The 27,059-nt window shown below is 46.5% G+C and overlaps 1 protein-coding gene across 1 annotated transcript in view; it reads right to left on the bottom strand.

Moving 5' to 3' along the window:
* Positions 1-902: 902 nt before the first annotated feature.
* The window catches only part of FLVCR2 (FLVCR heme transporter 2), a 50,888-nt gene continuing 24,731 nt past the window's right edge, over positions 903-27,059 (bottom strand). Inside the window, exons 2-10 of the mRNA XM_044230752.1 lie at positions 24,743-24,884; positions 21,850-21,990; positions 13,417-13,484; positions 11,733-11,836; positions 8,586-8,696; positions 7,375-7,480; positions 7,113-7,224; positions 6,467-6,522; positions 903-2,611 (exon numbers count right to left, since the gene is read on the bottom strand). Coding sequence (XP_044086687.1) covers positions 2,534-2,611; positions 6,467-6,522; positions 7,113-7,224; positions 7,375-7,480; positions 8,586-8,696; positions 11,733-11,836; positions 13,417-13,484; positions 21,850-21,990; positions 24,743-24,884 — 918 coding nt within the window. The 3' untranslated portion in view covers positions 903-2,533. The remainder of the gene's footprint in view (positions 2,612-6,466; positions 6,523-7,112; positions 7,225-7,374; positions 7,481-8,585; positions 8,697-11,732; positions 11,837-13,416; positions 13,485-21,849; positions 21,991-24,742; positions 24,885-27,059) is intronic.

The following is a 27,059-nucleotide window of genomic DNA, read 5'->3' as shown; positions in this document are numbered from 1 at the left end:
AGGACAGCTCAAGGACCCAGGGACCCACCAACTATTGTCAAGAGGTAGTAAGAAAAGCAGTGATCTTACGGAGTTAGCGTGTGAGTGTAGATGCACGTGGAGCTCACCTTAGAAAGTGAATGAGAGCATGCATGGTTTGGATTTGGATGCTCTAAGCATACGTCATAGAAACATAATTCCAGATAAGCCAAGACAAGACCCGAAGGATCTGAAGAGATGATTTAGAATAGAATGCATCATGAATATTACCATTCTTTAACAGCCAGCCTTGGCTCCCTTTCAAGATGATTTAAAGTAGAATTCGTCGAGTCTCTCCAGCTGAGAACTGCTAACAGATAATGGTGCCAGAATGCCACAGGTGCTGTGCATTCACTAAGAAAGAAACGGACAGAAAACTGAGAGCAGCATGTCCAAGCCACAGTGTAAGGCACACCCACCTGGGAAGGGAGAAGTGGCAGTAGGTCAGACAGTTCAGAAGGAAAAATGGTGACCCAACGGCAGAGGCCAAAAGCATGGACTCTGGCCAGGGCCGGATGGTGCAGTCACACAGCAAACACTTCGGCCACACTTTGAGGCAGAGCCAGAAACAACAGTGGGCTCTGAGCGGCACCCCCCCGTGTGTGGACCATCCACATGTGTACACAGCCCAGAAGGCAGGCAGGGTCATGTGCAGGCCATTGAGATACAAGGCACCACATAGGCACACATTCAGTCTTCCAGCCTTGTCTTGAAACAGTAGGCCGTGGGGAGGGTCACATCTGTGTGAACAGAGGATCCACCTCTGCAGTGGGCCCTGGGAACTGCTTCTCTAGCCCCAGGCCCCTCCCATCCCATCCCATGGGCCCGGGCCCCACAAATGAGCTGGACTCTTGGCTACCCAAAGACACCTCTGCCCCGTCTAATGACATGGCAGGCCACTTGGAGAATCTTTTATTGTCTTAAAACATCTGGCATTACAAATAGAAAATACAAATCACGCTTTTAAAATAAAGGAATGACCAATCTGGTAAACGTTTCGGTAAAAAGTTTTAAGGAGCTGGAGAGTAAACACGTTTCTCCTTATCAAAAAGCAAGACGTGCTTCCTCTCCACCTCTTCTACCCCCCAACCCTCCGCCAGCAGAAGTGTGTACTTCTCTTACATACAGCACATCTGGAATGCCTGTATACACAAACACACACACACACACCAGGCTCCCCTCAGGCAGCAGCCCCCCTGCCAACCCAGGCTGCCCCCAGATGCCCAGACCGGGAAGTGGCCACAGCCCAGCAGCACCATGGACATGATCACAGCTGCTCAGCACAGGAGAAATGATTCAAATGCCTTACTTTCGGGGGACACTACCCCAGCCCATGAGGAGAGCCGGACAGCAGGCTGGGCAGGCGAGGAGGACACCCTGGGTTGATTTAAAGGGAATCCCTTGAGAAAGAAAAAAAAAGGGGTTTCACACATTCACAACATCTGTTAAAAGGTGATTGCTGGAAGGGGACAGTGAGAGGGTTTGGGTGTGCGAATACGATCCCCTCCGGAGGCAGAAGGCACTTAATTCAAGCCAACTCAATTCCTTTTCCTTCTGCCCCTTTCCTCTCCTCTCTCAGAAGCTGTGGATTTCTCAGGGTGGAATGAAACAAAGTTTTCAGGAAAGATTACAGGAAGGTGGCTGGGATTTCCCCTCCCTTCAGAGAAAGGAAGCACTAAGGCCAACGACAGTTTCTCAAGGCATCGGCGGTGACGACAACACACACACACAAAGAAGTCCCTGGGCAGAGATCTTGTAGAAAAGAACCATCCTGTCCCCAAATCTAGCTATCACAGTGCCCAAAGGCTGGACCTTCACAAGCGGCCTCAGGCTGCTAGGCAGGTCACCCTCCCAAACAGGCTTCTCCTTCACGGTCACAGCACGGTCACGGTCGCAGCAAAGTTTCTGTCAAGTTTATTGATGTTGGGTTTGATCAGCTCTTAGGAGAGGGTCTGGAAACAGACCCTCCCTAAGGCAGGAGAAGCTAGGCGGAGTCCTGATGGGTTCGTTCTGATGTTTTTCTGCTGGTGCTTTCTCTCCCACAGAACATTAGCCACAATGTGATGACCCCAAAATTACCCCCTCTCTGGAGCAGCCGCCTCTCCTTAGAACTGGGCTTCTAAGGGTCTTATGATTCTTAAAAAAAAAAGTTAATATCCTGAATAAGCTTTCTCTCCGTGATAATTTTGCAGGCCCTCTGCTGGTGGGCTGGAGGGGAAGGGGGAAGACGAGGCACCACGGCTCCCCAGCTGTCTCTCCAGCACCAGCTCCCACAGCCTGCGAGGGGGGCGGGGATGGAGCGGGCACCCAGCGGAAGGTGCCATCTTCCCCAGCTAGACCATGCAAGCTCTTCAGTGGGTTCCAGATGGCAGAGGCCCTGCCGTCCAAGCCCCCAGTATTCCAGCCGGTTCCCTCCAAAAGCTGCTGCGGCGAAGGCCTAAGTGCCGGCGGTAGGCGCTGATGGAAGAGCTGGGGAGTGCTGTCTGGTTCCCTGAGTCGCCACCACCTTTTCCTCTCAGAGCTGCTCCTCAGACACAGTGGTGGGTGCTTTGCTGGTGTTGCTCTCCTCCTCCTCCTCCTCCTCCGGGAGCTTCTGCAAGGCACAACAAGGAGGCAGCCCTTTGGGTGAAGAGGAAAAGGACTGCTCCCTTGGCTAAAACAGCGGCCTGTCAGGGATGTCATCAGTGGGAAAACCAAGAGCCAGAGGCCCCTCAGCAGCCCCAGGAGCAAACAAAGGGAAGTAGAAAAGCAGCACCCAGCCTCTGCCAGTGTGCTCTCTAAACACACACACACCCTCACTGTGTCATCAAAGAAAAGCCAGAAAGGCCAGCTCTCTGTGACACCATGGCCACCACAAACGGTCCTGCTCCAAGTGCCTCCAAGGGAGGGTTCAGGCTCCCTCTGGGGCCTGCGAGAGAAGCAGAGCCCACCCTGGCTCCCCATTCTGACTGCCTAAAACTCACTTGGACTGACCACTGAGTAGTTCTCCAAAGTGTCAGCTCTACAACCCCTGCAGAAATTCTGACTACCTTCCTTTGGAGGCGGCCCCCAGCATGAGGAATATTATTATAGTGTGCAGGGACTGGAGGCAAGAGAGAATTTTTGTAAAGGCAGGATATAAACTCAGTGGCTAAAATTATGTATATATATCTTATACCTAGGGAAGAAGACTTTGGATCAGTCTGGCTTTGACTTTGTTGGGGCAAGATGGCCCAGGATAAGCAGAGTCCTGTGGCTCACACTTGTTCAGGTGGGTCTGGAATTAACTATGACCTGGAAATGATCTTCTGCGGTCCCTAGGTATGTGCCGTGCCCTGCTTCTTACCTCAAGCACTCATCTGTCGGCGGGAAAGCCCTGGCATGGGCACAGCACTGCACCATCACCACTCGAGAGCGCAAGGGACATCTACAGGCCCAGTGCCAGCCGGACACATGGTGCTTCTCCCCTAGGGACTGTCCCAGGCCTAGTCCACAGCTGGGGCAACAGCTGTAGAAACCCAGCCTGCCCATTCTCTTGCCGGTTCCTTGCCAGCAGCTCAGCCTCAGCCATGAGTAGCTTCCATTCAGGCCACCAGCCGCCTGCTTACGTCAATCAAGCAGCCTCTCGCCTCTCGCTCACGCACACGTGCACGCCCACGCACGCCTGCCCCCGCCAAAGCCAGCACTTTGAAATCACAACCAGAAACAGAGATTAGTGGGGGCAGAAGTACAGCCGCTGTCTCTAGCGGAGAACCACCAACTGGAAGAAAAACGGAAACCCAAACCAAGATTCTCATCATCTCAATTAGCCATTAGCCCCAAGCTAGACATTCATTCATTCTTTCTTTCTTTCTTTCTTTCTTTCTTTTCTTTCTTTCTTTCACCAAAACTGTGTATCTCACTGATTAGAAAGAGCAGCTCTGGCCACATCAGTTGGGTGCCCTGTCTTCAGCTGGCACTGATCATGAATTTGTGTGCCAATGGCCGGGTCTCCCTTACGCGGACTGCCATGGGGTGCATAATGGTGGGTTCCAGAGGAGGGAGGCTCTGTGACAGCCCTGCCTTCCCAGGGTATCAGTGCACCATGATTCTGACCTTCCCGTAACAATAGGCTTCCCCAGGTGCAAGGGAGGTTCAAAGGCACATGGTGAGTTATCCAAGGACACAGACTTTGGAGTACCGTCCCCGGATTTGTCTCCTTACTCCTACTCAGTGCTATTTCCTGTACTCCATACAGAAGATGACCAAGCCAACAGCTCCAACCTTGACTAACAAACCTGGTCCCTATGCACCAAGATACGCCCATGAGAATAGTGAAATATCACAATAACCTAAATATTAAACAAGAGGAAATGGAAATATATCTACGTAGATACGAGGTGGTAGAATGTAACTATGGAAAGTTTGTCAAACTACTATTAAGCAAACAAGCAGGCTAGGACCCTGCTCCCGAAGACTCCCACAAAACAACTCTGAATGACAAACCGCAATGTTAGTCTCCAGGTAATCTCCAGGTATTAAGGTTATAGGTGACCTTTTCTTTCTTCCTGTTTGCCTACATCTGCCAACGCAAACACAGATTACAAAGTAAACAGCAAAATCTCCTATCCCTTGACACAAGATGTCACATTCCAAATTGAAACCTTCTCACAAGAAATCTCTCCTGTTTTATTATAGGCATCTTGTTCCCAGGCTCACTCTGTATTTCAAACCCGGATGCCTCCTTGTAGTGGGGCCAGGTGAAAGCCCATCCTCATGGAGGTAATGCCAGGGTCCTCGCGCCAGTCTAGAGAGCAGCATTTCAGCTCCAAGGCCTTCCCTGTCTCCCCACTGAGTTTCCTGCGCTAGGCTCTGCCCTCCACATGCTACCCGCTGGCCCGCCAACTCCAGAGTGTGATATCAGAAGACAAATAATCAATGAAAGCTTGTCATCCATCTGCCCACATATGTCCTTACAATACTAAATATACTCTTTCGGATACCATTTTTGCCTCACCAACTGGCAAGCTTTTCCAAAATGATAAGGCCTCCGTGTTGGCACTCCTACACTTCTAGAGCAATATACTCTGATAGTGCTGATAGGACCTTTCTCGACAACAGTTCAGCAATATGTACCAGGATCTTAAAAATGTGCGTGAGCACGGATCCATTTCTCAAGGAAATAGTGTGCTTGGGAACATGCACAAAGGTTCAGCTTCCAGGACTTTAGTCATGATATTGTTTATAACAATGATTGAGAACAACCTTGATGTCCACAGACAGCAAGACTGGGGGCACCTGGGTGGCTCAGTGGGTTAAAGCCTCTGCTTTCAGCTGAGGTCATGATCCCAGGGTCCTGGGATCGAGCCCCGCATCGGGTTTTCTGCTCAGCAGGGAGCCTGCTTCCCCCTCTCTCTCTGCCTGTCTCTCTGCCAACTTGTGATCTCTGTCTGTCAAATAAATAAATACTTAAAAAAAAAATCATGGTTTATCCATGAGCACTCATTGAAACACTGTGTAGAAATGAGAAGCATGTTATAATGACCTGATAAGGTGTTCACAAGTAAAAAAGCAGAAGATTCCATCTTTGTTTAAAAAAATTTACATATCCATATATATAACAAATAAGAGATACATACATATTATATGTAGATACGGACATGTAAGTTTTGCAAAAAGAAAACAGCATTTCATCTCTAGGTGATAATATTACAGATGATTTTTAAATTTTATATACTTTTCTGTATTTTTTTAGTTTTCCTACAAAGAACATGTATTATCTCTGTAATGGGTTTTGGGGTGGTTTGTTTGTTTTTAAGTAATATCCCACTTTTCGTCCTCACATTTGAAATTGCTTTCATCCTGGCTGATTTGATACCTAACATTTTGACTGAAATAGTCCCTAGCTGATTAAAGCAGATGGGATACGCTCTTGTGTTCTAAATCATACCCCTAGTCCTCCCCCGTCTACCACCATCAATGCCTACTCCCTGACTCGCCCTTTGTGAGCCCTGTTGGAAATGCACTGGCGCCAGCCCCTCTAGCTCCACTGCACTGTCTAAGGGGCTGGAACATGCAAGGAGAACCACTGCCTTGGGTCCACCACCACCACATTCGAGGTAAGCGCCCACCTTTCCTCTCCAGCCACTGAACCCTGGGCGAAAGCAGTGGAGCCAGGGTCTCGGGACTTGTCTCAGGATCCAAGAAGGGGTTGCTGCTCAGCAGACTGGGACAATATCTGGGGACCACAGCAGGGAGGCCAGGAGAAGGGAAGGAAGCAGAAGAGGCCAGGAAAGAGCAGCACAACAGCCATGCTGAACACTCACCCAGGAAACTCTTGGGCGCCATGTTTATGTGAGTTGAGCTGATCTCAAGGCCTCCAGAGTGAAAGCCCCCCAGAATGGGAGCCCCTCGGACCCCCCCATGCTGCCACAGCCTCAAACAAAGCCTGGGACCCCGCTTTCAGCCCAGCAAGCTTCCACATACTCACATTCTCGGGAGTTTCTTTGTTTGCTTTCTGCCTCCGGAGATCTGCCTTAATGAACGCTGAGGTTAAGAGATTGAGAAAGAACACCAAAACACAGAATTAACAAGAGACCAATGATGAAGTTCACCCAAGAGAGGGAGTTCTCACTTTCCAAAGGGTCACAGGTATCTCAGACCTATAGATATCCAAGGGAGATGGAGGTTCCCACCACCAACTTGACAGAGCCTGGGGATCACCAATGTGCCTGACAGGCAGAAGCCAATGATGATGTAGGCCTTCATTTATATACCTGTTATATTTGCCAGGGAGTTTGCACATGTTGCGCTAGTCCTTACAACAACCCCCATTTTATAGTTTAAGAAAGTGAGCCTTCCAGAAGTTGGTCCACTTGCCCAAGGTCAAACAGCTATGGAGGTCAGTGTCACAGTCTTGGATGTAAACAAGGGTCTTTTGGCACCAAATTCTAGGCTCATTCCACCAAAACATGCTACTGCCCCTCAAACACATTTCTTAATAAGCCTTCCCCTCTGCCCCTCTGCAAGTGTACCCCCGGTCTGTATGATCAATCAAAACACTAAGGTCTCAAATCGCCAACAGCCTAAGCTCACGCGTGGCCTAAGCACCATCTTGTCTTAAGGCCCCAACTCACCAGTGAGGGCTGCTCCAAGGGTGAGAAACACACAGAGAAAGATGTTCCCAGGCATGGTTCCGTAGCTGTCAATAATTTGGCCCTGGGAGATGGTGAAGATGATCCCGAACACCTGGAAAGACACAAAGGAGACTGGAAACAAGGGCCTGGCCAACTAGTCCACAGGAGCACTGAACCGTCATGATACAATGCCAGCGGCAGCCCAGTCAAGTAGGGAAAAAAGAGCCACTGTTTTGGGGCCACCACCAAATAAGAGTCCTACCTGGGCAGATACATTCAGGAGGCCAGACGATATGCCTTCCGATTCTGGGTATGTCAACTCCACAGCAAACTCAAATCCCAGCGGGAGGTAGCCCGTCATGAAGAAGCTGAAGGCCAGATTACAGAAACAAGGTAGTGGAGAATTCAAGAACAAGAAGGATAGGGAGCCCACCCCGCCCTCCTTAGAACTCCTTTTCCTGCTTTGTTTCTGGTCACCAAGATATTCCAGGCCATCCCTCTGGTGACCAAGGAAAGAGATACCCCTGTAGGTCAGGAAGAAGTTCCTATGCAGGCTTCATGTTCAGGAGCCCCCTGGGTGTCCCCAGCTTCTTCTATGCCCAACCATCAATTACTGTCAGCATTGCCAGAAGGGATGGGGATGCCTGCGGTGTTCAGCCCTCAGCTGAGAAATTCTGCATCATCGGTCTGCAGGCCCTGTGCTGGCAGTGAGAACTCCCTGGACACTGAACAGCATCTCCCTGCTCTCTGGGACCTGGAAGGAGGATCTCAGTGTCCTCCTTTTTCCCTCTGGAGTTTCACCAGCTGAGAAGGACTGAGTATCTGTGTCTCTCTGTCTCTGTCTTCCTCTTTCTCACACACACACTCAAGTAGTGCCCACAGGAAAATAACGGGGATGTGCAGCTAAGCAGAGACCCCCATGGAAGATGTGCTGTTTCCTGCACTTTCTCATACAACAGGTCCAGAAAGTTCCAACTCTAATTTCTTACATCTGTACCACACTTTGGGCTACTTTCACACTTATTTCTCTCTCACTCCTTGCAACAACCCTACAAGACAGGCCACTCTTATCTTCATTTATAGATGTGGAAACTGAGGCTCAGGGCAGTTAGGTGATGCACCTGTCATCTAAAGGTCAGCAGTGGAACTGGGACCAGGACCCAGACTTCCTGATTCCTAGCCCTGTGCACTTTTTCTGCCCACCCAACTATCCCAGGCAGAGCTACAAGAGATTCTAAACATTTCCTAGCCTCCCTGAGTTCCGTGAAGGACAGACTCCATCCCAATGGCGTGGAAGCTCTGGGCAGGCTTTTGAAGTGTTGCAAGTAAACAAGACCTCTGGCCATGATTTCCACATCTCCAGAGATCAATGAGAAGGCAACAAAGGGACGAGTGTTGCTTCCAAGGATGGTGGCAGCACTATGAGCCATAGGATGCCGCTTTCCTGCTAGACAGGTCAGAGGTCACACTTACCCCATTGTGCCAGCGGTGATGAACACTACCCACAGGTATCCCAGGTTCAACGTCAGTGTGTACACCACCATGCCCACTACCGTCATGATGTAGACCACCAGGGTTGTCTCTCTAAAAGCAGACACAAAGAAGTTGACTCACTGGCTTCTGACTATAACAGGACCATTCATTCATTCATTCATTATACAAGCATCATTTGGGCACCTGCTATGTGTTAAGCCCTCTGCTGTGTACTGGGACATCAGTTCTCACAGAACTTTCTGTCCATAAAGTTGATGGACACTGAGCCAATGATCACACAAGTAGTTATTTAAATACACTGTGGCCAGTGCTATAAAGGGGAAGCCCAGGAGAGGATAAGGCCCTCTTGTTACATGTGTGTGTTTAACTCCCACAGAACCCTCTCAACAATATCATGCTACACCCCAAGCAAGAAGGACACAACCCTCTCCTTTCCTCGTCCTCCACCAAAAAACAAACAAACAAACAAAAAACAAACAAACAAAAAAAACCACAGAACAAACATCTGTTCCAGTCAGGCAGCAGTGGCGTGCGGTTCTAGCTCAGAAGCCACCTCCTCCTGCTGGTCTGCTTTGCCCCAAGACCCCATGGCTGTGGCAGGCAGTGAGATGAGTTTTTAGATTCTTTGTTGTCTGCAACTTCCTCCTGCCAATGGCGCGGGGGCAGCGCAGATTTTTCGCCAAACCCGAACTGCTCCGCTCCAGACAGCAGAAGCTAAGCAAGAACATTCTCCAGCCCTGAACTAAGTGCTCGAGTCCAAAGCCCAAGTGGGAAAGCTCTGCCCACTCCCCATGACATGCCCCTTTGCCAGTCCTCTCAGAAGGACCATCAGCCGTCTGCTGCTTCCTGTCTGGGGTTTGCCCTGCGTACGCCCCTCCCTACATTTCTCCTCCCACGTTGCCCACTTGTGACTCTGCAGCCCCACCCCTGCCACCGGACCTATGTTCCTCCCCCTGCCCTGCTGATGGCAGGCTGCGGGCTCCGCCATACCCCTGCCCATCTTCCCACGAAATGAGCACTCAGACACTGAAAGCCAAAAACCCTCACTCATCCCCCCTGAAACCAGAAACACAGTGGGGGTGCCAGTAGATGTATACTTTGGTTATATCAAACTAATCCCGCATTTATTGGATGGCAGGAATTCTGTTAGGTGCTTCGTGTGCATTTATTGTCTCACTCGAGCCTGACAAAAGCCCCACAAGAAACGTATGACTACCCCTAATTTTGCAAATGAGGAAACTGAGGCACAGACCCCTTAGGTTAATTCAGAGTCACCCACTGAGTAAATGCAGAGCTGGCATTTGGACCCAGCCCTGGGATCTGAAACATATGCTGCTCTTTCTACTGCTGGGCACAGGACCTGATACATTAACACACTTAGACACACTACATGGTTGCCTCTTTGGAAAAGCTCAAGGCCAGAGGCTGCAAAGGATGCCCCTCCCACTCAGGGCTTCAAAGCAGCTGTGGAGGACAGACGGGTGTCCACGTTTCTCCACCCTGCACCTGCGTCTGGTCCCACCCACCCCACAGCAGACAACTTCATGGACACCCGTTTCTTCTACTGGCCATACAAGCTCCCCTCTTGCCGAGTTTGCTTAACTACAGCTTCGTTTTAAACCACTGACCCATTTAGAAAAACTGTTAGTAGTCCCAGCCTCAAATAACAGGATGTGACGCACCCAATTTCGAGGCACCATGTCAAACGGGTCAAATCTGGGAACCTCAGGGAGAAGAGAATAGGGCACTGAAATGCCTCAATCACAGAGCATCTTTCTCTGCCTGGGTCATAGCACAGGGTGAAGAGGATCTCTCACTGATGGCAGGAGCTGGACATCAGGGACACTAACAGTGGTGTCTACATCCTCAAGTGTGCCCTCAGCCCGTTCCCTGTATTTTCTAGTTCTTCTCAGTCATCTGGCTGCACATCCCAGCCCCATTACCGTTCCAATCCCTTCCTTCTCCTGCCACAGATCGAGCCCCGGGAAGAGGGACACTGCTGTTCACTGGTTTTGGGGGGTGGCCAGTCCTCACTGCCCTCGGGCCAGGCTGAAGCAAGCCACTGACAGATGGCAGAGACGAGACGGCAGCCAAGCTCCCCCAGCAGTCATTAAGCCAAGCCAGGCTCCACGTCGCATTCAGCCAGGCGGCCACATCCCCAGGGATGACCTCAACTGCCCTTTGTCTGGGGCAGCTAGAGTCAGACCTGGTCTGACCAGAGCCTCACAGAAGCGGGTTTGTGCGACAGAGAACAGGTCTGCCACTGTCTGTCGCCTCCAGACACTGGGCGCTTTGGGGGCCTCGACAAAGCAGCCACCCTGCCCCAGGGTAGGAGAATCCTGGCAGCTCCCCAGCTGACCTGCATTAATCGAGCACCTAGTGTATACACAGCACTGAAAAGGAGTAACAAAAAGGGAAGGGTGTCAGGTCTCCATTCTCCAGAGCCTTTCCTCTGAGCCTGGCTATTTGGCTTGAGGCACTGGGCGGGCTGCTTTTTACAAAGGCGGTTTCCCCCACTGACCTGGCAGCCATGAGGATGGGGCCCAGGAATCTATTTTTAATAAGCATCCTGGGTGAGCCTGGCATACACTAAAATCTTAGAAAGCCTGCTCAGGGCTCCTGGAAACACGCTGGGCATTCAGGCCCCAAGCCCATCACGGTATTTACGAAGGAGGTATAAGCAGTAGCAAGATGATAAGGTGTAATCCAGAGGAAGCCCATCCACCTTGCTTAACCCCTGGGAGCCAGGGGAACAGGGCAGGGCATCACTTCCTCATCGCCACTCTTTGGGGTTTCCATTAACTTTGCAACCGTTGGCATTTTTCTACCTTCATTTTCATTTCTCCCTCATCTGCCCCTTTCGCAAACTACATGGGGGGATGGGGAAAGAGTACTGGGCTAGGCCTCACGTCCTCTGTCTCTGATCTTATCAGATCCCCCACGGAACGGGTACTATTTCCCTCATTTAATAAGTGGAGAAACTGAGGCTTAGAGAAGATAAATGTGAACCGCTTGACCCCTGAGACCCCCAGCTCTCACACCCAACCCTCTGGACCCAAACTGCTGAGGAATGTGTCATTTCAAAATAAGGGTCCCCAACTGTCAGTCCAAGAGGAGGACACTTACTTGTAGGTTTTGGACCTATCCAGCCAGATGCCTGAGATCACGGCCCCAAGCATTCCTGCAATGACGATGGTCAGGCCGATTCTTCCAGCATTCACTTCTTCCCCCTGGGAAAACCACAGCCCCGTGATCACCCAGGAATGGGACAAGACACCAGACAGAGCACAGTCAGCAGGAGGTGACAGGGGAAAGAAAGGCAAGTAACTCAGGCTCCATTTGAGCTGATTCTCTGAACATACCAGGGCAAGGTGACCGAACTGTCCCAGAGCCACTCTGAAGTAGATCTTTTTAAATTTAATCTTTACGGCGGCCCTTTTATCTTATTTGTCATTATCCCCATTTCACAAACAGGGAGACCGAAATATAAATATCCAAATATTCTATGCTTAGTTGTTTTTTTATTTTTTATTTTTGAGCTATTAGTGCCAAAAAGAATAGGAAGGTGACAGTTATATAATCTCGTTTGTTTCTCAAAATTCCCCACTGTGAGGTTAGAAATCAATAGTCTGCGCTTTATAGATGGGAAAAAAAAAAAAAAAAAAAAAAAACAAGGCACAGTGAGATGAACCTGCTAGCGGGAGGTCGTGAGACATTTATTAAGAACAGAGCTAGGATCTGAACTCAGACCTGTCAAACTCCAAAATGGGAACACGTTAGCCACAGTGGCCTACCACCTCTTCAAGTGTGAAACCCCTGTCCTTTTTTTGAAGATTTTATTTATTTATTTGACAGAGAGAGATCACAAGTAAGCAGAGAGGCAGGCAGAGAGAGAGGGGAAAGCAGGCTCCCCACTGAGCAGAGAGCCTGATTCGGGGCTTGATCCCAGGACCTTGAGATCATGACCAGACCCAAAGGCAGAGGCTTAACCCACGGAGCCACCCAGGTGCTCCGGGACCCCTCTGCTTTCAAAAGGGGGTTGGACCTGGGATTCCTGACTCCAGGACACACAGTATCCCACACTCTTAGGCTCCAGCCCTTGCTGGTTCCGAAAACATTTAAGAAATGCTTTCAGGGATGCCTGGGTGGGTCAGTCAGTTAAGTTTCTGCCTTTGGCTCAGAGCGTGATTCCAGGGTCCTGGGATGGAGTCCCATAGTCAGGCTCCTTGCTCAGCAGGGAGCCTGCTTCTCCCTCTGCCTCTGCCCTCTCCCTGCTCATGTGCACTCTTCCTCTTCTCTCTTTGACAAATACATAAAATCTTTTAAAAGAAAAAAAAAGAAGAAGAAATGCTTCCAGTAGAGCAATTAAGAGTTCAAAATTAAACTCTGCCCCTATTTTACAAATTAAATCTTTCATACATGATCTGTATGTCTGTAGGTTTACCTACTGTACAGCTGGGCGTCATGCCATGTGCTTTACATACATAGAACATATGAATATATACATATGGGCACACATACATAGTATTAGTTTCTAATGCTAAAAAATAATCTTTCAATAAGGAATTGTGTTTCTTTTGCAGAAGGAGAATGCGAGTTCAGAGAGGTTAACCAGCCTGTCATGCAATTTAGAGCTAGGGCTGAGAACCAGGGCCGTCTCCCTCCAAATCCCATAAGCACAGCACCCTATGACACTGTCTGGAATGGCGACGGCAGGGTCCAAGGGGGACTAGAGTTAACCACTGCCCCAGCTCCTGCCGGGATGGACAGAACTCTCACTCTCTTTCGCGTGCTCAAGGGACTACCTTACCGGGTAGTGCAAAATCACCATGCGATTCAGCAGCGTGGACAAGGCATAAAAAGCACCAGCATTGAGACCTGAAAGAAGGAGGGAGACACACAACATTAGGGGCAGCCTTCTGCTGAACCATTGCTAACGTCTCCCCCTGGCAGGTAGGGAGGTCAGAAGTCCTCAGCTTCACTGCCATTATGAGTGGTATCCCCAGAAGGTAGGAGGCTACTCAAGACTCCAAAACAGCCCAAAGTAACTATTTTAACCATTTTTCTCAGCCCACACCACTGCCCGCAGATCCCTTTAACCCTGCCCTGGAAACACAGGCACTAGAAACATTACTCCCAGGTCAGAACTGTCTACATTCCTCTCAAGCATTGACCTATTGACCTACAGGGTCAGCAGAACCACTGGACACCTTCCATCTTCTCCTGATGACCTATCCCCATTCCAGACTGCTCCAGGCCTCTGACCCGTGACATCGCTCCTTCTGTGGGTGGTTTCTTTTTTCTGACCCCATTCAGCTTTCTTTTTGGCCCAATGTCACACAAAATCTCATATCTGAAACCAGAAAACACCCTAAAGAGCATTGAGCTGACTCTCCTAACTCATCAATTCATCCAACGGATAAAAGGAACACCAGAATATACTGTAAGAATCCATGAGGCCATTTGTGCAAAGCTGTAGTAGCTTTGATGAGACTGAAACTGACCCAACGGCGATGATGATAACGATGATGATGGTGGTGAGAAGGATGGCGAGGAAGACGGTGAGGAAGAGGGTGGGGAGGAAGGTGAGGAGGAGAGTGGGGAGGAAGGTGGCAGTAGCACGTTTTTATGTACTAGATACCGTTTAGGTATCTTACAATCCTTATAGCAAGGTAGTTAATATTATCATCCCCATTTTATAGATGAGGAAAATGCACCCAGTTTTAAAACAAATACAGAAAGTCACTTTATAATGCTCACCAGAGGTCTTAATTTTAACTAATTTTGAGGCTCACAAGACCATCTCTGGTACACTTGACATTAGATACCCTAGAAGACTCTAAGTAACAGGACACAGCTCACGAGCAGGGCAGCCTCAGGGATTCCTCTTCCACGAAGCCCAGATCACGGAGCCACCCAGAACCCATCCTCTTTGGCCTCATAGTGATGGCACAGACGCAGGGAAATGTGGGCATGGCAGCCGTCCTGGTTTAACACCTCGCAGGAGCGACAATTGCTGGTGGCATCTCCAGAGGCATAGCTTTAGGGCCCCAGAGAGGACAGGCCAGCTAAAAGAGTCAGCATACTCAGAGAAGCACAAAGAATGGCCTCCTAGCAGATATGAAAAGGTCCCCCAATCCAGACAGTCATTTTTAACACTGAGGTCATTTTTATCATATGTGCTGTTGCCTCAATGCAGTTCACTGACTCCCTTTATCAGGTTCCCAGAGGAATGAGACACCAAGTTAAGTGCAGATGAGTTTAAAAATGCAGATTCCTGGGCCCCACCCTGGATCTACTAAATCTGATTTTCCTGAAATAGAGCTAAGAATCTGTAATTTAAAAATAACAACAGGCACCTCGGTGGCTCAGTCAGTTGAGCATCAGAATCATGATTTTGGCTCAAGTTACTATCTCTGGGTCATGAGATCGAGCCCTGTGCTGGGCTCCATGCTCAGGGGGAAGTCCCCTTGCCCCTGTCCCTCTCCTTCTCGCTCCTCCCCCATTGCTCACTCACATACTCTCTCTTTGTCTCTATCTTAAATAAATAAGTAAGGGGCACCTGGGTGGCTCAGTGGGTTAAGCCTCTGCCTTCAGCTCAAGTCCTGATCCCAGGGTCCTGGGATCGAGTCCTACATTGGGCTCTCTGCTCAGCAGGGAGCCTGCTTCCCCCTTCTCTCTCTGCCTGCTTGTGATCTGTCTATCAAATAAATAAATAAAATCTAAAATAACAACAATAATAACAACAACAAGGGTGCTCGGGTAGCTAAGTCGGTGAAGTATCTGACTTGATCTCAGCTCAGGTCTTGATCTGAGGGTCCTGAGTTCAAGCCATGCACTGGGCTCCATGCTGGGTGTAGAGCCCACTTAACAACAACAACAACCCCCCCAGCCATTTCTTAGACTCAGCAGAGTTCATAAATAAATGACCTTGGGAATCCAGAAGGTCCAAGACTAGGCCCAGGCTCCCAAGTTAACATGGTGGCAAATGGTATGAGAAGGAGCTTCAAGACCATGAGAATGACCCTACATTAGAGCTGCTCCATGCTGCTGCGAACCAGAATCACCTGGAATGCCTTTTAAGAGCAGATTCCCAGGCCCTCACCCAGACTTTCTGAAACTGAGTTTCTAGAAGAAAGGCAGGGAAATTCAGGCACACACTCAACCAAGCACCCGAGGCGATTCTGTCATCAGGCAAGCTTGGGAAACACTGATCCCAGATTCTATCTCTGGGCTCTGGATACTCTGTGTTCATTTCCCTTGGGCCCTTCCTGGACTTGTAGTAAACCCTCGTTTTAAAGGGCCAGCCTCACCTCAGCAAAGCTCCAGGGAATCACAAGAAGGATATTATGCCTACTCTCAAGTAGGATCTGAGAGGAAGCACAATCACCCTCCCTAAACCCATAGGGGAGTGGGCAGTAATAAAGCCCTTGAAAGCCCCAAGGGAAGGTGATAATCTTCCCATGTTGGGATGTGAGTTTGGATGTCCAGAACTGGAAGATTATTCAGAAGTCAAGGCTGGGGGACAACATGGAATAGTGTTCCCTTTGAGGACATTCTTTAGAAGAGAAGCCTTTTCAATGATTTTTTTCAATGTGGCAATTGTGCCACATGAAGAGGGGACCATGTGAAAGCAAGGCCTAGGGACTCAAGGAGAAGGTAGCCAAGGAAAGTTTATTCTCTTATGCCACACCACTGCCCAATTCTACTGATACAAATCCTAAGATTCGCTGGGCCCCTAGACTCTGGCAGACCTGTAGAGAATATGGTTCCAGCCCTGCATCTTCCTGCATTGCCAAACCTGGAGAAGGGGATGGGGGGTGGTATTTTACTAGAGGAAAAGGCATTTTTTTTTATTCCTGTGATTTCAGCAATATCAAACACAAAACCCATCTCTGCCCCCTCCTCTCTAAGCTGGGCTGCCAGATTTAGGAAAACAAAAACAAAAACAACACATCCAGTTATAATTTGAAATTCAGGTAATACTTTTTCAGCATAAATATGCCCCCAATACTCCATGGGACATGTTTATGCTGAAAAGAATGTGCTGTTTACCTGACATTCAATTTAGTTGGACAGCCTCTATTATATCTCTCAAATGTATCTCTAAGGGTATGACCAGAGGCCTACAAGAAAAAGCCCCCTAAAATTCCTCCAAAGCCCTCACCAGGCTCTACTCTGGGCAGCAGACTCAGCAGCTTGGGGAAGACTTGGAAAGCCACTAGAAAGACAGTACTGGACATCCCACCAGCTATGTGGGAGCTACTCCTTACCTGGTGAAATGCAGTTCAGACCAATGAAAGAATGTAGGAAATCAAGTTCACCAACACAACAGCAATGTGGATTCATGCAACTGCTTTAGAAGCTTTCATTTCCATTCAGAGCACTCCAGTGGGAACCAAAATTGATTCTTATTTTCAGAGATTTTTATTTCATGGGCACAGGATGGGTGAAGGAGGTACATTGAGTAATTTGGCAGAGCAGACATTAAAACTCAGACTCCTTATTCCTTACATGCCAACTCTGAATTCACCACTCCAGCATTCAAGGCTCTTACCCCAAGACATGTTCACCCACGTCCAGCAAACATGCCCATGAAATGCTATCATTGGCTTGATTCAAGCCACATGCTCTTAAGTGCATGTAATTCAGAGGAAAATATGAACATCATACGTGAAATATAAAAAATATGAACCATTTCCCTTTTCAAAGCCCAATCTGAAACTACAGGAGGGGTGGTGGGACACTCGGGAGAGCTTCAAAACATCTAGGTGAATTTATAGAGGGTTTTGTTTTGTTTGTAATTTGGAGCAAAGATTTAATTTGGAGGAGAGCAGTGATTCTTAGGTGGACTGAGTCCCAAACACTGCCTTTACATGACCTCTAAGCCTTAGAAAGATGCTAAAGTCAAGACCCCATCATTTCCAAATCCCAAAGATGGCTGGTCAATATAAGTTGATCCTGCTTCGAAAACCCCAGAACTCTAGATCTGCATCTTAGGAGAAGGCAACTCCTAGGCAGCTGGCTTAGAGGACTGAACCTGAAGAAGGAAATACCTCCCCTAGGTAAACCCAAGGACCACTGAGACAAGTGGGGCTAAAAGAGCTTGGCTTTGTCTCTAGATGTTCCTTTCTCCATAAGGACACAAAAATGGCATGGTGGTGAGGAAGATAGGCTTCGGCATCAGTCAGACAGAAGTTTAAATCCAAGATCTGTTGCTTGCTAGCTGTCCAGTTGTGGGCAAGGAACTAAACGGAGCCTCAGCGTCCTCATATATAAAATGGAATGGAGTTGAGAACCTATGTCATGGGATTGTTTTGAAGATTAAATGTGATAATCTATGTAAAGCGCTTAACAGAGAGCCTGACACACAGTAATAGCTCAATAAAATTCTTTCCAAATCTGTTAAAAGCCTAAAAATTGTTTCCTTGTTGGTCTAAAGTTTAGTCACCAAGTACAATTATCTATCATGGAAAAAGGCTTGCAGTTTTCTAACTATAATTAAATATATGCAAACATCCAGATTAGTTTAACTCTCTCTCACTGGAATAACCCCAGGCCTTTGACGGAAAAAAAAAATTAATAAATTCTATCTCTGCAATGGAGTCAAATGCTCCTAGAGACTCAGAAGCAAATTGTTTTTCTGGGTAGCACTATCCCAACTTAAATGACAATTTACTTTCACCTTTTCTCTCCTCACCTTCTAGGACTCCCATTATGTGTATGTTGGTTTGCATGATGGTTTCCCACAGGTCTCGAGGTTCTGCTCATTTTTCTTTATTTTTTCTGTTCCTCAGACAGGATAATTTCATGTGATCTATCTTCAAGTTCAATGATTCTTTCTGCTTCCAGCTCATATCTGATTTTGAGCCCTCCAGTGAGTTTTTCTTTTCTTTTTTTTTTTTTTTTTTTTTTTTTTTTTTTTTTTGTCTGTAGAACACGGTTTATTTCAAGTCAAAAACACAAAATTTAGTGTACTTTCAATTCCAGAATTTCTATTTGGTTCTTTTTCATTCCTGTCTTTATCGATATTCTCTATTTGGTAAGACTTTATTCTCCACCTTTTTTTTTTCATTCTTTAGGCATGGTTTCTTTAGTTCTTTGAACACCATTTATATTGTTGATTTATAATCTTTATTATGTCCAACATCTAGGCTTCCTTAGGAACAGTTTCTATTAAGGGCTTTTTTTCCCTTTGTGTATGAGTCATTCTTTCCTATTTCTTTGCATGTCTCATAATCTTTTGGTAAAGCTGGACACTTTAAATACCATGTCAGCTCTGGAAATGAGATTCTCATCCCTCCCTGGGATTTGTTGCTGTTGCTGCTGTTTGCTTGGTGACTTTCCTGGACTAATTTTTTAAAGTTTGTATTCTTTGTCACGTGCAGCTGCTGAAGTTTCTGCTACATCAGTTTAGTGGTGAGGTAATGATTAGACAGAGATTTCCTTAAATACCTTAAACCAGTAAGTCTCCACCTTTGCCAAGGACCTCCTCTGTATGAGCTCTGAGGCTCTCCTTCAATGCTCCAGCAGGCAGGGGTCAACCCTGCCTTAGCCTTCACTTCCTCCTTGCCCAGAGCCTCAAGGTCAGCCAGAGGTGAGAGTTTAGGGCTCATATGCATGTGGATTTCTATCTAGATTCCTAAGAATATGTCACAGCTTTTCAAAGCTCCTATGACCATCTCATTCTCTAGATTTTTGTTTCAAGATTTTTGGCCAGCTTCCTGTTTCCTAAACTGGTTATTACTACCTTAGGCAGCTATGATGCTAAACAGTGATGATTTTCAACTAATGCCCTGGAAATAGTGCTTTTCCCACAGAGCAAGCTCTTGAGTCAGGTTAAATAAAAGCAAGTCCTCTGAATGGGGCTCTTCTAGGGAACTGTCAGATATCATATAATGACCTAGGAACGGGGTTTTGGGGGGAGCTCCAGAATTGTTTTTGCCCCACCAAGTGGCTGTGAGGCTGCTGGTTCTCCCAACTACCATGGCTGCTAGGCTGCTGGTTGTCAAGGCTACCACAGAGACTGGGAGAGGCGGATTGGAATAGGGCAAGTTAAAACACAAAGCTCACTGTTTCTGCTGTTATTCAGTCATTTTTTTTCCCTTGAATAAATGTCCCTTGGATTGTAGCAAACCATTGTTTAAGAGTTCTGGAAATTTGATTTTGACAATGTTTTTAATACCAGTGTACTTGTTACTTTATGGAAGAACACATTATCCAAGGTCCTCACTCCACCATTCCAGAAGTGCTTCCCTATTTCTTGTGTTATCATTTAACCAAATAGATGAATGTGCAGAAGTACAGTATTAAAACAATGCTGCCAAATTAAAGACCATATAAGCAACCAGCCATGCAATAAGAGGAAGAGTCGCTTTGCTTCCCTGCCTATACACTGGGATCATTGCCCACTTATCACCACTATCATTATTCTCACCCATTAAAAAAATTTTATTAAGCACTCATCTGCTCTAGAATGCCAAGGTAGGCTAAAATACCCTGATGTCAGATGCAATAAGATTTATGGTGTTCAAAAGTCAATGCACTTGAAATATTTGACTCAAGGAAAAGTGAAAGTTCTTGGAGCCATGCAATCCTGAATCTGAAAGGGATCCCAAAGGTCATGTGGCTTTACTATCCATCTATATAGCCTGATATTCTCCAAATATCCCCACTAAGTGATTGGTCCCATCTACACATGAGTGCCTCCTACTTATGGACAACTCACATAACTTCTTTAATTGTACATCTTAAGTATTGGAAAGTCTGTCTGTATATTATGGGTGAAGGCAGAGACATTCTCAGAATGGAAAAGCTGGAAAGAATGAGAAATGGAGACCTGAGACCTTGAAGACTAATCTGTTCATCCAACACTTTTCCAGGTGAGAGATCACTTATTTTTGTGAGTGCCTGAAAAATAGGCATGCCACTCTCCTGTGTGTGATACTACCTCTTCGTGCCTCCGCAGATAAACACTCTAATTTAGATAAAGAGCATGATGATAAGCCTAACATGAAACTCTGGCATAATTCAAAAAGGGGTATAGGCATTAATTGTGTAGGCTCTGGAGTTAGATAAACCTGTATTTGAATCCTGCCTCTGCCAATGCAAAGCTGTGTCTTCTCGAGCTAGTTACTTAGCCTGTCTTGAGTTTAAGTTTTCTCCTCTGTTAAATAGGGAAAACTATGGTACCGACCTCACATGGGCATGATGAGAGTTAAATAAATAAAATCATACATGGGAAGTCTTGGCACATAGCAAATGTTATTGTTATAAAAAAAAAAAACAAGGTTAAAGCCAACTGGAGTTTCACTAAGCATAAATTATGTCAAACCAACCTTGTTTCTTTTCTTCTAATGGTTACTAAGCATGTTACACAACTTCTGACTCTTGATTTTTAACAAACTAACTAGAAAGGGTACCTGGGTGTCTCAGCTGGTTGAGTGTCTGACTCTTAGTTTCAGCTTAGGTCATGATCTGGGGGTCATGGGATCAAGCCCCATGTTGGGCTCGCTGTTCAGCAGGGAGTTTTGCTCCCCTCTCCCTCTCCCTCTGCTCTTCTCCCTACTCATGTACTTTCTCTCTTTCTCTTTCTCTCCCTCTCTAAAATAAATAAAATAAAATCTTTTAAAGAATTTTAATGCATATTCAACTGTATCTTACCAAAAGCAAAAAAGGGAACTAAAAGAGGGATACTGTCTTGTATTCAGGTAAAAAAGGAGTCAGTGTTACAAAATGACAGAGGATTGGTTGGGACCGGTTTATGTGGCAAGACTCATATATGCATTCATTCATTCATTCACTAAATAACTGTTAGAGTGTCCAATCCAGGCTGGCCACTGCTAAGGAACTATAAAGATGAAAAGCCATAAATCCCTACCCTTGGAACATTCATAGTCTAGGGGGAAAAGAGACCTGGAATTTTTTTTTTAAATGTCAGTGTTACGATGCACCAGGAACAGCGTAATAAAACAGGTAAAGGTCACCTTTATAGCAGTGATACTTAGGTAAGACCTGAAGGATCAGCAGGCATTTGTCAAGACAACTTGATTTGGGAGGGAATGCTTTTCTAAGTGAACTTCACAGAACATGCAAAGGCCCTGAGGCACAACTGACTCTTCTGGGTTGGCCCTGAGCAATAGCTTTATATACACACTAGGGATTTGGAAAGAGAAAGACACACAGACACATCAGGTCTTACGTTACCAATTTAAACACACTCTTGGACACACGTGCACATTACCATAGGTGATGATAAGCAGCACAAAGTTGAGGTTTTTGAAGACCCGGACAATGGAACTTAAGTACGATGCATCAGGGGACGCCAAGGCATAGCTCAGAGATTGTGCCCTGCTGGGGGGGTGTTTCGGCTTCTCCTTGAATACTGAAAGGAAAGAAACAGAGATATCACTGCAAATCTCCATGGCCCCACCCCTGCAGAGCTAACACGTGGACAAGAGAAAAGGTTAAGACTCAAAAAGGAGGGCGCCTGGGTGGCTCAGCTGGTTGGGCGACTGCCTTCGGCTCGGGTCATGATCCCAGAGTCCTGGGATGGAGTCCCGATGCGGGACTCCATCGGGCTCCCAGCTCCATGGGTAGTCTGCTTCTCCCTCTGACCTTCTCCTCTCTCATGCTCTCTCTCACTGTCTCTCTGTCAAATAAATAAATAAAATCTTTTTAAAAAAAAGACTCAAAAAGGAAATATGAATTCTTCAATTAAATCCATCAGTCCCTCTTTCTTGAAGCGGTTTCTCACCACCTGTGGCTTTTTCTTCATGGCCTCTGGATGGCTGCACTCCCTGGGCCTCCCACGCAGCATTCGAGGGTCAAGGAGTCCCATAATCAATCAGCAAATAACATATCACAGAACACTGAAAATAACATAGTAGTAATACATGGAGAGAGAGAAAGTGAGAAAGTTTGGGGTTAGTGAGCCCAGTGAATGGCTTAGCACCAGAGCTCCTCCCAAAGGGGAAGGGACCCTGTCGCCCCTGCTTAGCAGAGAGCCTGGCACATGGCAGCCAAGGAATATTCCCTGAATAAGTGAAAAGATCTTCTTCTGTTGGAAAAAACCTCAAGTCAATTCCTAGTTTGTCACATTCTGACTCTAATGTCTGCTCGTGAAGAGACAAGAGAATTAACACACACCCCTGCAGGAGGGGTAGGAAGGACTGGGGAGAGAGAGCACGAAAACCACTCATTTTGTATTTGATTTCCAGCACAGCTGGTACAAAAATTTGACGGCACTGATCGCTGTTCAGGTTCTGGGGGCAGACAAGTGTAACCATTTGTTTGGTTAAATTGCTTCCCCCCAAGTTGGGTCCAGGCAAGCGCCATGTAGCTTCTCCACACGCCATGAAAATGCTCCTGAAAGGTCAGTAGACTGTCTCTAGTTAGAGGAAGCTCTGGACTTGAGGTTTACTCTCTTGAAGATCAAAGCCCCACCCCCCCAACCCCCACCGCAGAAAACCTTCCAGCCCTAACTTCAGAGCCCTGCTTCTTCCTTCTCCAGAAATGCTCCTGGATTACTTCCTGGTGTTGGAAACCATTCATCCACTGTCTTGTCCATTCACCTCCCTTTGCATGAGGGGAAAGAAAGCAAGGAAAGAGGCTATCTCTCTTCCATTTCTCCAAGGTCCTGGAGAAACTACAAACCAGAATTCAGATCAGATTTTTCAGTTCTTTACTCAATTAGCCACTCTCTGGCTTGATAATACAATGTCAAAACACAGAAATGTCTTACCTTTGGAATTTCAAATGCAAAGAACCACATGCTCATCCGCTACGAGCACAGGCATTTGAAGCTGGGCATGTTACAAGTTGAAACTTAAGGTCTGGTTGAGTAAGAGGGACCCTGGATGAACTGTTTCCTGAGGCCATCCACACTCCCATAGCTTCTCCCCTTCCCAGAAACAGCAAGTCCTCCACCCACCATACCCTGACATATCGAAAAGCCATCAGACTTTCTCATCTTGGAGCCCAGGGGGAGAGAGTGACTCAGTGAGAACAGTGGAACAGGGTGCACGATCATAAAACAGGAGGTGGGGATGGCAGGGAAGAATGAGACCTTTATTTACCACGTGAGATGGAATGTTAGGAAGAAAGCTGGTTGGTTAACCTTTAAAGGTGAATGACTAACTGAAAATTAAAAAGCCTCTACTATGCTGTTTCTGAATTTATCACAACACATGTAATACCATTCAGATGATAAAAGAGGATATATAAATATATTAATCAATATCTCAACGATCAAATGTACATGCACATAAAATTAATAGTGGTTGTCTGAGGTTGGTGGTGGGGATTAACTGGTACAGTCTAAGTTAATGGTTATTTCTTTTTATTTTAATTATTTATTTTATTTATTTCTTGAAGTAACCTCTACCCCCAACATGGGGCTCGAACTCAACCTGAGCTCAATCGAGAGTCGCATGCTCTACCAATTGAGTCAGCCAGGCACCCTGGCTATTCTTTTCTTTATGCTTTTTCGTATTGTCCAGATTGTTCCATAACCAACATGTATTCCTCTTATAGTTTAAAAAACAAAAAAGCCTCAAAAAATGTGGTCCCCACGTATTCTCAGATGAATCTACAAGAATATTAGTGTTTGTGGGTCAATTCTGTTTTAGTTTCGTTCCAGAAATTTATTAGAGTATGGAGTTACACAGGGTTAGGCGATCTCTGCCCCTTACTACCCATCTAATGTTGAATAATTTACTTAACTCCCCTTAAGTCTCATTTTCCTCTTTGTGGGAAAGAGGGGATTGATGGGATTGATGATGGGAATTTCCCTCAAGATTCAAGGAGATCAGGCATGCTTAGCACAGTGCCTGTGATATATATCATAAGCACTCAGGCGGTTTCATCACAGGGATCAACAGCCTGCCCGTTAACTCTGGTGAGGTTTTATTGGGGAACCGGTTGATTACAATTAAATCCTTACTGAGCAGCTAACAAAGTACACAAGAACAGCTAGCACTCTATTGGCTAAGACATTTGAAGACCTCAACTAGCAGCCTGGCATCTACTTTCTGTAAATGTCCGTGGTATTCTAAGGTCATGTTCACAAGGTCCCCACCCAAGTCAGCAGAACCTCCCTGCCTCATGGCCCCCCATCAGTCTACTAATGACCTTACCGATGATGACAAGGATGAAAAGCAGAGTAGCCACGCCTGCTATTATGTAAAACATGATGCTGATGTGGTAGGCAAGCTTGTCCTGGTCTTCGATGTTGGGTACCAAAACAGGAGGGACCAAGAACCCAATTGCAATTCCAAGCTATAGAAGACAGAGACAATCAATCACAGTTTCCAACAGCCAAGAGATGACAGCATAAACTTAAAGAGACTCCTGATAAGAAACATAAACCCTAACTTCCAGGCCTCCTTAAAACCCCAACAGGGATTGGTCCCCCCTCTCAAAACACCAGAGAGATCTTTCATTTCATTGACAGCTCAACTCTTTTTATTGATTGAAACTCACCCCTGATCACCCTAACTATCGATACCTATTGGAAAACATTAGAGTTGGGGTTCTCAAGGCAGGCTGGCTCTTCTCTATCTGCAGACTAATGAACAATGTACTCTATAGTAGAGTAAAACAACATTGATTTTTTTTTTCCCCACTGAATTTTTCATCTCACTGAATCCATTAAACTAGAGCTTTGAGACTGGCTGACAGAAAAATTCAATTCTATACCCTACAACCCCAAGAACTTGCATTCAGTAGGAGATGAAAGCCTAAAATTGCTACCCCACTCACACATGTGAAAAAATAAGCTCATTGTGTAAATAACTCATAATTTACAAAGCATCTACAGTGTGAAGTCACATGTCACCACATAAAGGTACACACACAGGACACAGGGACATGAAAACTGGCTATAAACATGCATGCGCACACACCCACGAATTAAAACATCTCATTCCTGCCTCACAGTACAAATTCCCAGGACCTGATAGATAACATGACTCGGGCATTACCAAGTTCCCAAATGCCTAGATTCAGTGATGGCTTACTGTGACGTAAGCGCCGAAAGCCCTTCCACCACACATACATACCAAGGCAGAAATTGGAAAACAGCCTGAGAACTCAGGCAAGCCTCAAATTCCCAAAGTGAAGGAAGATGAGTTAATCTTTTAAGGTCCCACTTTTCTTTACTGCACTTGAAAGGAACTGCAGGCATAAGGCGAGTTAGTTTCATGCCACCCTATAACAACGTCTGTTAACGCCTGTCTGTTGACCGCCTTGATTGCTTTTCCAGCCTGTCAGTTACAACCACTTAGGATGGTGGTTCTCAACTCTGGAACAGTGGCAAAAATCATCATCGATAGGCTCGGTATAGGGTTTTTCCAAATTTGCCAATATATAATCAATAAATCAAACAGATCTTTAAACCATCTACTGTGTGAAAAGTACTCTGCTAGATATTTTACCAAGGTACTGCGATGGATATGGCACAATTCTCGCTTTCATGTAACTTTATAATCTAGTGGGGGCAGGGACTTTAAAACAAAGATACAAAAGAATAACACAAATGGGGTTATTGTGGGTTGAAATCATAGGATGTTATTGTTTTGAAAGTTCCTTTGTCATTGTCTAGTACAGCCTGATTAATACAGGGTCAAGTGGAAGTTAATTGAAAGTAAGATCTAGGAGGTGAGTCACACAGGGTCATAGGAGTTCTAGCAGATTTGAGATAAGAAAACAGATCTCCTAGCTTCTCCCCCCAGGGCCTCCCCCACTGGGCCTGACAGGTCTTCAGCGCTAAGAGTCCTGAGAAAGGGTCAAGTGAGCAGACTTCTCCAGAAGAGAAGATATTTCATGTCCTTGGAGTCTTCTCTGATCCTTGGTCACAACGATTTGCCAGTGTTAAGTCTAGCTTAAGGGTTGATCTCCAATAATTTAAGGGGTGTAAACCAGCCAAAGACAAAGGGACAAATACAACGGGCACAGTTGGAAAACAGGGCCCCCTTCAGGTTCTATCTGGTCTCCCACTACTTCAGTGTTGGAGATCTAGGCGTTCAACTGAACCCCAAAATGTCCCTAGGTATTAAAAAGGTCACGTATTGCATGGAGCACTGGGTGTGGTGCATCAACAATGAATCTTGGAACACTGAAAAAATTAAATTTAAAAAGAATGAGGACAGATATGGGATATCATCCAAGTCTCTATGATTCTTTCATTCCCCAAAGGACCTTGATACAGGAAAACCTAATACTCAGTAATCTTCTGCCTTGAGAAAGAAGCCCTCCCAGCTGGTTCTACACCAGAGCAGACTCTGATTCCTCAGAGACCACACTCCATTCTGTCTATACACGAGGCCTGAATGAGTGCTATTCCACATGGAAGCCTTCTCCAGACAGCAGGCTGAGGCAGTCAGCTGTAGGGACCCGTGGTGACCCAGCCAGAGAGCAACACTGCCACAAGGTACACTTTCTTCAGAAGGAAAT

The sequence above is a fragment of the Neovison vison genome, chromosome 13 (assembly GCF_020171115.1).
Source record: "Neovison vison isolate M4711 chromosome 13, ASM_NN_V1, whole genome shotgun sequence".
Classification (NCBI taxonomy): Eukaryota; Metazoa; Chordata; class Mammalia; order Carnivora; family Mustelidae; genus Neogale; species Neogale vison.
The sequence above is the reverse complement of the archived record's forward strand: the minus strand, read 5'-3'. Positions and strand labels throughout refer to the sequence as shown.